The sequence below is a fragment of the Cnephaeus nilssonii genome, assembly GCF_951640355.1.
Source record: "Cnephaeus nilssonii genome assembly, chromosome: 10".
Classification (NCBI taxonomy): Eukaryota; Metazoa; Chordata; class Mammalia; order Chiroptera; family Vespertilionidae; genus Cnephaeus; species Cnephaeus nilssonii.
In genome coordinates, this window is record NC_137081.1 from 71913839 (window position 1) to 71927219 (window position 13381).

Below are 13381 nucleotides of genomic sequence, written 5' to 3' on the forward strand. Positions count from 1 at the left end.
TCTTTTGTTAAGTTTATTCCAAGGTATTGTATTCTTTTGGTTGTGATTGCAAAATAAATATTTTACTTCTTTTTCTGAAGTTTCAATAATGAATGTTAGTATATAGGAAAGCGATGGATTTCTGTACATTGATTCTGTATCCTGTTGCTTTACTGTATTTGTTTATTGTTTCCAATAGGTCTTTGGTGAAGTCTTAAGGGTTTTCTATATACAGAATCATGTCATCTGCAAAATGTGACACTTTACTTCTTTTTTCCCAATTTGGATGACTTTTATTTATTTCTCTTCTTGCCTTATTGCTCTGGCTAAGACTTCCAAAACTTCTAAATAAGGGTGGTGAGAGTGAGCATCCTTGTCTTGTTCCTGATTTTAGTGGAAAAGTTTTAGGTTTTTCATCATTGGGTGTGATATTAGCTGAGGGTTTATCATCTATGGTCTTTATTATATTGAGGTACTTTCCTTCTATAGTCATTTTACTGAGTGTTTTAATCATAAATAGATGTTGTATATTATCAAATGCTTTTACTGCATCTATTGATAAGATCATATGATTTTTATCCCTTGTTTTGTTAATGTGGTACATTACATTAATTGATTTGCTTATGTTAAACCATTCTTGTGCCCCTGCAATAAACCCCACTTGATCATAGTTTATTATTTTTTAATGTATTGTTGTATTTGATTTGCTAGTATTTTGTTTAAGATTTTTGCATCTGTATTCATCAGAGATATTGGTCTATAGTTTTCTAGTGTTATTCTTGCCAGGTTTTGGTATCAGGGTTATGTTGGACTCATAAAATATGTTAGAAAGTGCTGCCTCTTCTTCAGTTTTTTGGAAGAGTTTGAGAAGGATAGGTATCAAATCTTATTTGAATGTTTGGTAGAATTCACTTGTGAAGCCATCTGATCCTGGACTTTCATTTGGGGAGAGGTTTTTGATAGTTGTTTTAATTTCTTCAGTGATTACCAGTCTATTTAGATTTTTCCATTTCTTCATGATTCAGTCTAGGAAGGTTACACATTATACATTAAGTCTAGGAAGTTTATATATCATCCAGTGCACATGGAGCATTCTCAGGCATAGACCATATGTTGGGTCACAAAACTAGCTTCAACAAATTCAAGAAGATTGAATTTATACCAAGCATATATTCTCTGACTACAATGTTTTGAAATTATAAATCAACTGAAAAATGAAGTAAAGGAACCCACAATTATGTAGAGATTAAACAACACACTACTAAGAAAAGACTACGTGAAAGAAGAAATTAAAGGTGAGATCAAAATATATATGGAGACAAATGAGGATGACAATGTGACAATATCAAAAGTTCTATGATCCAGGGAAAGCAGTGATAAGAGGGAAGTTTATATCATTACAGGCCTATCTAAAGAAACAAGAAACATCCCCAGTAAACAACCTAACATCACATTTTGAAGGACAAAAAAAAAAGAACAAATGCAACCCAAAGCAGCGAAGAAATGAAATAATAAAAATTCGAGGAGAACTGAACAGAATAAAGAACAAAAAGACTAATAAAAAAATTAACAACAAAGAGCTGGTTCTTTACAAAGATTAATAAAACGGACAAACCCCTTGTTAGACTCACTGAGAAAAAAAAAGATTCATATAAAACAAAATCAGAAATAAAAGAGAAAAAGTTACCACAGACATCACAGATATACAAAGGATCATACTAGAATACTATGAAAGACGCTATGACACCAAATCCATAACCTAGAAGAAATAGATAAGTTCCTAGAAATATATAAGCTTTCCCATATTTTACTGTTGTAAAAACAACCACAGATTTCAGATGCTTTTAACAATAAAGGTTTATTTCTTGCTCTCATATCCCAATTCAGGGACAAGTCAAGAAAACTAGATCAGTCAACAGATTTCCATGTCAAAGTTCCCATCAGACAAGCACCTTTAGAATTGTTGTAATGGGGGAAAAATAAGCATTTCTTAATTGGCAGAAGCATGGAACAAGAACTAAAGAGTACACAATTTATATCATTGAAGATGTAACATTTTTACATGCCCAAGTTGCTAGAATGTGACCATCCATCTGATTTTATATAATGAAGAATAAATGAATGAATGAATGGAATTGGATATGCCAGACACTCCCATTATAATATGTTCTAGATTTCACCACCCGGCACCGCTGCAGCCCTGAGAAATAGGAAAAGCTTTCAAATTCTTTATCATTTACTTCTATTTGGTGCTAAAATATAAAATATTCAGGTTGCAAAGTAGTTATCTATCTGACTGGCGCTAAGCATGGAGATTTTCACCACCACCTTCCCATCATGGTTTGGTATGTTTTTAAGCCAATTTTGGAATTGGCCATTCATCTTGGCACCATGTAGATAGAGCTTTCTACTCATATTGCAGCATATATTCAGTTTTTCTTCTCACCTTTAACTATAAAATTGTAACCACTGTTTCTAGTGTAATGGCCTACTTTTATGTCTTCAATTACATCCACCAGATTACTTAATACTAATTTTACGATTGTTCCTTTTTCCTTTCAGTTGATGCATGTAATGTATTCAGTTAAGTAGAAATTTTCTACTCACTCTAAAAAACACTTATACCTTTCCGATCTGCTTTTAATAAAATTTCTTGGGAAGTATCTAGATGGTAAAAGGTTTCCATTACTAGAGATTTCACTTTTTTATATTTATTCAGTCATCATTCCACACTTCAGTGGCCATTTCTGCTCAAGTAACCTGCACAGAATTTTATGTTTAAACATTTCTAACTTAAATCACCCAATTTTAACACCTCCTTTTATGGATAATTTCTTGGCAAACTAGATTTCATCTTTTCTTTTATACTTCTCCTTATCTCCAAAAACAAATCACTTTAAACAATCCATTTTATTTCATTCACGGTCACCATTTCAATTGGAATTTCTCATTAATTTTTACTTTTCTAAAGTAATTGTTGGTCAGAGTTTACTGAACATCTCATTATTTTTTGTACTTCACCTCATTAACATTTCACAAAAATAAAAAACTCTTTCTGACCAAATTATCTTAATATCAAAATAAGATTAACTTTGTCTTACTGTTATCAGTACTAGCTAACAAAATGATTTAATGTAATATTTTTAAAATAGGCATGATGTTATTACAGAGTTGAATCCAGTGTACTTTTGACAACACACACAAATTTAAGATACTACCTAAAGTTGGTCTTTTTCTTTTTAATTGATTAAGGCATTACATATGTGTCCTTATCACCCATTACCCCTACCCTCCATTCATGCCCTCATCCCCCTGGTGTCTGTGTCCATTGGTTAGGCTTATATGCATGCATACAATTCCTTTGGTTGATCTATCCTTCTTCCCCCCACTCTCCCCTGCCTTCCCTCTGAGGTTTGACAGTCTGATCGATGATTCTCTGTCTCTGGATCTGTTTTTGTTCATCAGTTTATGTTGTTCATTATATTCCACAAATTAGTGAGATCATGTGATATTTATCTTTCTCCGACTGGCTTATTTTACTTAGTATAATGCTGTCCAATTCCATCCATGCTGTTGCAAATGGTAGGAGTTCCTTCCTTTTACAGCAGTGTAATATTCCATTGTGTAGATATACCACAGTTTTTTAATCCACTCATCTGCTGATGGGCACTTAGGCTGTTTCCAAATCTTAGCTATGGTGAATTGTGCTGTTGTGAAGAAAAAAGAAAAAAAAAGCATCCCCATCCGATTTGGCTCTATGGATAGGCCGTTGGCCTGTAGACTGAAGGGTCCCGGGTTTGATTCTGGTCAAAGGCACATGCCCAGGTTGCAGGCTCAAATCCCAGTAGGGGGCATGCAGGAGGCAGCCAATCAATGATTCTCTATCATCATTGATGTTTCAATCTCTCTCTCCCTCTCCCTTCCTCTCCAAAATCAATAAAAATATTTTTTAAAGCAGGGTAATACCTAATTATTGCCATGTAAGAAGTAACAGTCTAATGTGAATAGAGAATAGTGCTGAATAAATAGAAATTGCAGTACAATATTACATATGAAAAATACCAAATGAGTGAAATACAGGGTAAATTGTTGTGGGAATTAAAATTGTATTGAGTAATGACAGATGAATTTATAAATGCTGTGTCTTTAAAGATATATAAGACACATATACAGGATTTGGAACCAACACAAAATGTAGAGTTGATATCAAGAAGGATATTAACTTTCTTTAATGACATGTTCCTAACTCTCACTGCCAGAGAGAGAATATTAGGCATTACTGACCACAAGTCTGAGCCAATGTGTCTTACCACTTTACTACTCAAAAAAAAAAAAAAAAAGCATTTATTTCCTTTTGTTCAGACAGTATTTTGACTTCCTTATTAAGGGACTGGAATGAGAGAGTAAGAAAAATAACTTCTTCCTACTCTTGCATTGAATTAGAAGGATATGGCATTGTCACAGATAACAATGATGAAATAACAACCCCTATTTTATTTATACGACTTATTACTATGCTCTTTCGGGAAAACCATTTTAACACACAGTAAATAATTCCAACTCTATACATTATTATAGAAGTTAAATAAGAGTATTTGTTTGTATGAAAATACTTAGTATGGGATCTGGCACAAAATTCAGTATATGTAAATTAAATCTTATGCAAAATTTTCATCAGAGTTAGAGTAGAAATTTTTTGAGGCATCGCACAAAAATTATGAATTGTTATATATGAAATAATTGTTATCTCAAAAAGTAGAACAATAACAGATGAAATCATGTTTTAAAGTAATATTAATAAACAGGTGACTAAATATACAAATATCTGTTCGAAATGCAATGATTTTTAAACATGTTATAATACTTCTATCTGCCAGGAGAGAGGGCAAAATGGTGCTGGGGGCTACCTCGAGTGTAGAGCTTCAAAATTAGGTCTTTTGTGTTCAAAGTAGTCATGGCTCAACCCCAAAAGAGTAAAATTTTCAGAATTAATCAGAAAAATAATATTTTTCAAGTGATTTTTAATTTTCTAATTTTCTTTACCTAGTATATGAACATGCTATTGTATAAATCTGGTGCACAAAACACAATCATATTTTTTATTTATACTGAATGAGATTTTTGAAGCAACAAAATATGGATGCTACTACAAGTTTGCTAAGCATTCTTTAATTCCTGCATGACATTTTTCCTCTTGGTGTAGAAAAAAAAGGGAATACTAAAGATATTTCTTCTGAATATCTTCATCATCATGTTAATAATGGCAGCCAGCACATATATATGAGGAGAAATTCAGTTTCAGATTGCTTTAAAGTTCACTTTTGAATCTTACCTAGGTTAGAAGAGTTTCATGACCTTTATATAAACAGGGAGCAAATATTAATCTCATTATTTTGTTTTGAAGTCTTCCCAAAGCGGGAAACTCTAGACCACATTTCTACAAAGTAACATGTGTATGTAGTCCAAGTAAGTTGATCATCATTACACTGAAAGGCAATACATAAGATTTCAATACACCCTCACTACTTTATATCTGACTTCAGTTTTCCTTGTACTAATCACTCTAACTCTTTCAAAGTTATCATTATTTTGGACAGTGTAATTATATGTCTTATATTTATGCAATTAAATGTAAAAACTGTTCCTTTGTAAAGATTACATTTTGTTATATATACCAAACTTACTTTGATATTCTAAAATGTTTATTGTGCTTCCTAGTAATATGTGTTTAATAATTGACTTTACACAAAGATATTTCCCTGTGTCACAGAAAATTAGAATTGGAACAGATAATACTGTAACATACAATAACCTCACTAACTACTAAAAGAAATAATAGCCTGGCCCATGTGGCTCAGTGGTTGAGCCTCATTCCAGGCACCAGGAGTTTTCAGAATTCCTGGTCAGGGCACATGCCCAGGTTGAGGGCTTGATCCCCAGTAGGGGGCTTGCAGGAGGCAGCTGATGCCATGTTTCTCTCTCATCAATGTTTCTATCTTTCCCTCTCCTTTCCTCTCTCTGAAATCTATAAAAACAGTTTTTAAAAATGACATAATAAATTACCTAACAATATATTTCATATAGTAACACTCAGATGAGAATTAGTTACCTAAAATAAAAACCTACTCAGTTTTTTAGGTAGTATGTAAAGAATTTATACTGATGTTATTTACTCTTGTGCACAATCATGCTAGATATGCATATCATTATTCCAGTCCTAAATTTTTTTAAATGATTGAATAATATTTGGTATAAGGACAATGTCTGTGGGAATATAATTCTTGAAGTGTGATTTGTGAATTGCTTGCATTACAGTCACTGTTAAAATGCATATTTCTGGCCACAACTCCAATGTGCTAAATGAAAATTTATGGTATATGGGACTCCAGAATTTGAATTTTAACAATTTTTTTTCCATTTTGTTAATCATTAGTCTAATCTAGAAAATAAATGAAATGTCATCAAATATACTTAAGAATATTTTATACATATAGCTACAATGCAGTAGAAGAATATATTTAAGAAAGTAATGTAACAGTAAACAACTTTTTTTTTTTTAAATGTCAAATGGCCTAGGAGAAAAGGGAAAAAGAAAAAAAAAAAGTTAAATCGGGAAGCTATTGACTTCCAGAAACAGCTAGGGGAAATATTTTTATTTGATGATTAGAAGAAAGAAGGATAAACAATTGTTTAGGTAATTAGAATAAGAATCTATCTATTTATCTGTATTTCCCTAATCCAACAATACTTAGTTAAAACTCATGAAAGTGTTTAAAAGGTTAAATAACTCAGAGTGGTTTGGTGATCAACACATAAAAAGAAATGATTTTTCATTGTCTCAAGGTGGAAAACAACTGTAGAAAAAAGTTTAAAATAAACAATATATAGGTGTTAATGAAGGTGAGAAAAAAAATGGTTTCTTAGAAGGGCCATGCAGGACTAACTTGAAGATAATAGTCCTAGGATGAATAGCCAGGAGCAGCACAGATTAAAGGTGACCAAGGCGTGGACTATGGATTTTGCTTGAGGAATAAGGAAAAAGAGACAGATGTCAGAGGTATTATAGTCAGCATGATTATGCAAATAATTCAGTGGCAATTGGACAAATTTTGATGATCTGCACACAATCCAATTCTTAAATGCTTTGCCATTACTGTCTTTGGTCATTGCAGTCTACTCAGAGTGTGAAGACTTATGCATTTTTGTAAAAATGATAAAAATACTTGGTCTTAAATCAATCGTTGGGAGAATTTGTGGAGAAACAAATGTCTTAACTAGGAATTTTGTAAAGCAGGCAACAGGATTAATGGTAGCTATTTGATTTAATATGTCAAAGGAGTATTTTTTTAAATACTGGAACAAATGTAGAACAGTGTAATATATTTTATTTTATCTTTGGCCATAAAGCATCATATATAACCCTATATAATAAAAGGCTAATATGGAAATCGACAGAACAGTGGAATGACCATTCGCGATGACGTGCACTGACCACCAGGGGGCAGACGCTCAATGCAGGAGCTGCCCCCTGGTGGTCGGTGCACTCCCACAGGGGGAGAGCTGCTCAGCCAGAAGCAGGGCTCACAGCTGGTGAGCACAGCAGTGGTGGCGGAAGCCTGTCCTGCCTCCACAGCAGTCAGACATCCCCTGAGGGTTCCCGGACTGCGAGAGGGCGCAGGCCGGGCTGAGGGACACCCCCCAGCCCTGAGTGCACGAATTTTGAGCACCAGGCCTCTAGTTATTTAATAAGGAGTATGGAGAATATTACAAGGTGATCAACAGCTGATTAAAATGTATAATTGTTAATTATTTCTTCAGCACAATCTATCTATTATTTCTAGTATGAATAAGTAAAATATTTCCTGCAGTTTAGGAAATTTAAATGTGCCTCCATTTGAAAGATAGGAGCATTATGACTACTAATAGGTTCTTGCTTTTATCTCTTATGAATACAGTTCTGGGTCCAAGCTATGGGTAAAATAAAAAATAAATAAACATTGTTAACATAATCCCAAAATTTGGAATAAGAATCACACTCTCTTTATCTTTTTTGCTTAAAAATCTCTCTCTGCTCTTTTGAAGTTCCAGTGGCATATACTTTATAACTTGCAAAAGTAATTAAAATGCATGATGTTTATATCAGAACAAAATCTGGCCAATTAGCGTCTAATCTTCCAATTTCCGAGCAATTTCATTTTCTGACTTTCAAGCATCTTAGAGTAATGATGAGCCCCCAGGAGTTCTTTTTCTCTAGTAACATAGTTTATCTTAGGTCATTCCTCTTATTTAACATGAACCCTGATTTAGGTTTTTTTTCTTTTAATTAAAGAAGGTAGTATAAAGAGCAAATTTTGACATTTTAATCAGTAATCTATAATAATAAAAGTGTAATATGCTAATTAGACTGGACGACCTTCTGGATGAAGCCAGGGCTGTGACGACTGAGGCGGCCATGAGGCGGGTGGGGGCCGCGGCAGATGAGGCAGCCACTGCCGCGGCGGGGGCCGAGCCCCCTTACACGAATTTTGTACATCAGGCCTCTAGTTCAATATAATTGCACAAAAATAGCCTTGTACACATCAGCAATATAATACAATTACTAAAGCAATCAGCATTACTCTTTTAATCAGAGCATGTAAAACTGTCTCAGTGGTCCGTTAGGAAGATTTAACAAACATAAAGCAAAAAGAATTTTTCAATGATCAGAATTCACTCCAACAACATATTTGCAAAGTCTTACTAAACATCTTATTGTAAATTATCTGTGGACTGTGTCAAGAATTTAAAACTCTGAAGAATTGGTACAAATTTCTTAATCATTCATCTGTAAAACCACAACTGAGAAAGAAAAAAAAGTGACTTTTTAAAAAAATTGTTTTTATTGTGTCCACTTTATTATAATTACTTGAAAAATGTGCTCATTCCATTACCTCACTTCAGTAATATGGACAATGTCATAAGCTTGGCCTTAAACTTTATTTTTCTACTTTAATGATTGACTTGTATTATGGTATATAATAAATGTGATGTGTAGGAAAAGGTATATATGTATAAGCTTTTTATAAAAATATTGAACAAAAAATTAGTATAATGTATGTGAAAGCCTAACCATAATATAATGATATTAACTTCCATTTAAATCATGCTCCATATTCATAGTTTTATAATATAATTATTAATCAAATAACTATATTTAATAGTATTACTATTATTAATTATGCTAAAGTTAATATATGCCTTTATGAAACAAATTTTAATTTTCATGATTTGACTTTATCGGCAATAATGATTTTATGAAATGTTGTCCTTGTATTCGAGCAGCCAATACTGTCTTCTTGAATATCCCAAACAATGAACATGATGTCACCGAAGCCTCGTTCTGAAGATAGCTTCAGCTATCTAAATTGACTATGACAGAACTGGCAGAGACCTTGAAATTGCAGTTATTTAGATTGGCCATTATGACCAGAAAGATATACTTGGAATGGTTCTAGAAGCTGTTCTTTTATTGTGTGCAACAATTGTTGATATGGTGTGTTTTTTTACTGTCATTTTAAATAAGAACTGAAGACCATTAAATGGTTGCTCTGAGAATTTCCGCTGACAAATACAGGGAGGCATCTTGTGCATCTTAGCCAACAAGCATTGTTCAAAATAACTGAAACCACTCTAGAGTTTATTTGATGTAACCAGCTAACTATATGGTCGTGATTTATGTTTAAATAATGGAATTTAATCCTATCTATTATGTTAATCCTCTGCTAGACTTCTCATCATAGTGTCAGGATGCCTATGTAAGGAAGACAATAAAAACGTGGGCACATTTTTTATATTGTAATAGAAGTATGATAGGAATAGAAGTATGATTTTTAAATGGGAAAACCCTCTACTTTCCTATCTCTGCTTTAAGAGAGTAAACATTCTGCAGCTTCAGTGATAGCTACTTCCACTTTGGACTCAGAACAACCAGAAAAAAACAAAAAAAAAAAAACTTTTTCAATCACAGAAATTTAATAAAGGAGGATCTGTTTGACAGGCAAGTTCAATTTTTATATTGGCTATTTGTAATTTTCAGTATTTCTATAATTAATTCCCAATTCTTAATTAAGATTTCCATTTTGCTATAAAATATGACAATTTTAGGTTAGCATAAAATAAAGAAAAATGACTATAAAACTAAACTTTAAAAAGTATTTAAGCTGGTGAAGTCCAACTGAAGTTACCTTCAGCATACTGACAATATACAGGAAATTAGCAGATATCTCTCCCTAATATCCATTAATCTGTGATGGCTGGCTCCTCCATTCCATTTGGTTGAAGTTACCAAATTAACAGACTTTGAGGTTATTATTCACTGATTTTTTTTTTTTTTTAATATTTCTAGATGCTCCACCAACTGGTCAGGCACACAATGTGAGAGGCAAGCCCCAAAGAGCAGCAAGTCTGATCATATCAGCACAAGTAAGTTCCTCAGATTCATATCTTGAGTGTTTTAGTATATAAATCATTTTTGTTGCCTTTGTTAGGGGAGTTGAATCTGGGAAAATCTCTTTTATGAAGGTTTGCAAAAAAGATCCCCTGCTATCCTGGTACCTTTTAGAAGATGAAGCTTTGAGTTCTCACCTGATGACAGGATCCGGCATTTATGTGCGCTCTCTCTCTCTCTCTCTCTCTCTCTCTCTCTCTCTCTCTCTAATACTTATTGTTGAAAATATTACAGATCTCCTCTTTTTCCCCCCATTGACCTTTTCTAGCCTGCACCTGAACCCAAGCCTTCACCACATTCTTGTCTGTGTCCATGGGTTATGCAAATCCTATATAATAAAGATGTAATATGCAAATGGTTGTTACGCCGTGAAGCATAACGACTGACCTTGTAATGACCGGATCATGGATCAGCAAGAGGATGGGACAGCGAGCTACAAGCGGGCAATGGAACGCTACAGGAGGGGGCAGGGCAGCAAGCTATGAGGGAGGGGAGCTACAGGAGGGCAGCAGTGAGCTACTGGTGCACGGATTCATGCACAGGGCTACTAGTATACATATAAGTTCTTTGGTTAATCTCTTTCCACCCACCCACCCACCCCTGCCTTCCTGCTGAAATTCAACAGTCTGTTCCATGCTTCTGTGTCTCTTTTAGGCAGTGAGAGTTCATCTCAAACCTTGGCACTTTTCTTGATGCACATCTGCAAATCTTGCATAAGCTTTTCTTAGGAAATGTACTTGACCTACAGAGGCTGCCTATATCACATGGACATGAAAATGCTCAATGAAGGAAAATAATTTCGTGTTTTAATTAGAGCAAACTGTATTTTCTTAAAATGCTTTTTAATGTGTTGTAGAAAAATGGATTTGACTGGTTAGTCTTAAAGAGAAGTATATTAAAAATCAATTCTTAAGAGTTACAGTTGGTTTATTGCTTGTCTTTAAAATACTGGTTGAGAAATATATTAAAACTAGAAGCCCGATGCATAAAATTCATGCATGGGGGGGGTGGGTTGTCCCTCAGCCCAGCCTGCACCCTCTCCAATCTGGGACCCCTCAAGGGATGTCTGACTGCCCGTTTAGGCCCGATCCTACCTGGATCGGGCCTAAATGGACAGTCAGACATCCCTCTCACAATCCAGGACTGCTGGCTCCCAGCTGCTCACCTGCCTGCCTTCCTGATTGCCCCTAACCACTCCCCTGCCAGCCTGATTGATGCCTCACTGCTCCCCTGCCAGCCTGATTGCCCCTAACTGCCCTCCCCTACAGGCCTGACCCCCCAAATGTCCTTCCCTGCAGACCCGGTCACCCCCAACTTTCCTCCTCTGCAGGCCTAGTCACCCCTAACTGCTCTCCCCTCCTGGCCTGATTGCCCACAACTGCCCTCCCTTGCAGGCCTGGTCCCTCCCAACTGCCCTCCCTTGATGGCCATCTTGTGGCGACCATCTTGTGTCCACATGGGGGCAGCCATCTTTGACCACATGGGGGTAGCTATCTTGTGTGTTGGAGTGATGGTCAATTTGCATATTACTATTTTATTAGATAGGATAGAGGCCTGGTGCATGGGTGGGGGCTGACTGGTTTGCCCTGAAGGGTGTCCCGGATCAGGGTGGGGGTTCCCTTGGAGTGTGGGGCGGCCTGGGCGAGGGGCCTGTGGTGGTTTGCAGGCTGGCCACGCCCCCCGGTGTCCCAAGTGGAAGCCCTGGTATCTGGGATTTATTTATCTTCTATAATTGAAACTTTGTAGCCTTGAGCGGAGGGCAGGTCCAGCCAGGGCGGGAGGGAAGCTTGGCTTCCTCCATTGCCAGGGGCAACCCAAGCCTTTGGCTCGCTCCAGCTCTGTGGCTGCCGCCATTTTTGTTGGGATTTATTTATCTTCTATAATTGAAACTTTGTAGCATTGAGTGGAGGCCAGGGTGGGAGGAAAGCTTGGCTTCCTCCATTGCCAGGGGTAACCCAAGCCTCCTGCTCTCTCCAGCTCTGTGGCCACCACCATATTTGTTGAGTTAATTTGCATACTTGCTACTGATTGGCTGCTGGGCGTGGCTTGTGGGTGTAGTGGAGGCACAGTCAATTTGCATGTTTCTCTTTTATTAGATAGGATATAGTGTAACATTTTACAACTCTTTTTTGTGTTGCTCTGGTCTTAAGACTGGTGTCTCATATAAAAATCCACCTAATCATCATTGTGCATCTGTTTTCCAACAACTTTAAATTAATTTATAAATATTTCAAAATAAAAGTATGAAATACAATTTCTTAATTTACACATATAATAATTAATTTGACCTTTTGAAAAGTCTGTACTATTCATCAATTGAGTAAATACTTTCTTGCTGAGGAAAAATTACATCCCCAATTGACAAATGCTTACTTTAGAAAATTTTCTCTATTCTTTACTGCTGATGAGAAATCTTTCATGAAAACACACAAAAACTTACTCTGGAGTTTGTGAAAAATTGAAAGACACTATCAAAGTCAAAGTATACAAATTTTGATACCCTAGAGCAAGCTTCCAGGAACATTGTTCAAAGACAGAGTTTAGAGATTAATTTGGGCTAGTAAATATGAGCATCTTTGAAAAATGGCACATAGATCTAGAATAAATAACCTAGTATGAGTACTTGAATTTGGAGAGATGAGGTAACTGATCTTTGCTCATGAAGCATGTTGTGTTTATCCTAGACTTTGTGTGTTATCCTTAGAAAAGGGAAGGAAAAGGCATTAGGAAAGCTGTGGGCACATAATTGTAGAAATAGAGCACTAGGATTTGGGAATTGGTTCATAAAAGGTAGAGAGGTGGCAAAATACATCTTGCCTAATTTGCTATTGCAAAAGGAAAGGAAAAGAAAAAAAAAACACACACACAAAAAAAACCCAGATTCTTCCTCTCTCTTCCCTGGAACTAAGGCTCAGA

The 13381-nt window shown here is 35.4% G+C and overlaps 1 protein-coding gene across 1 annotated transcript in view; it reads left to right on the top strand.

Moving 5' to 3' along the window:
- Positions 1–13381, top strand: part of LRP1B (LDL receptor related protein 1B) — a 1721287-nt gene that overhangs the window by 1692154 nt on the left and 15752 nt on the right. Inside the window, exon 87 of the mRNA XM_079782447.1 lies at positions 10364–10440. Within this exon, the coding sequence (XP_079638573.1) occupies positions 10364–10440 (77 nt within the window). The remainder of the gene's footprint in view (positions 1–10363; positions 10441–13381) is intronic.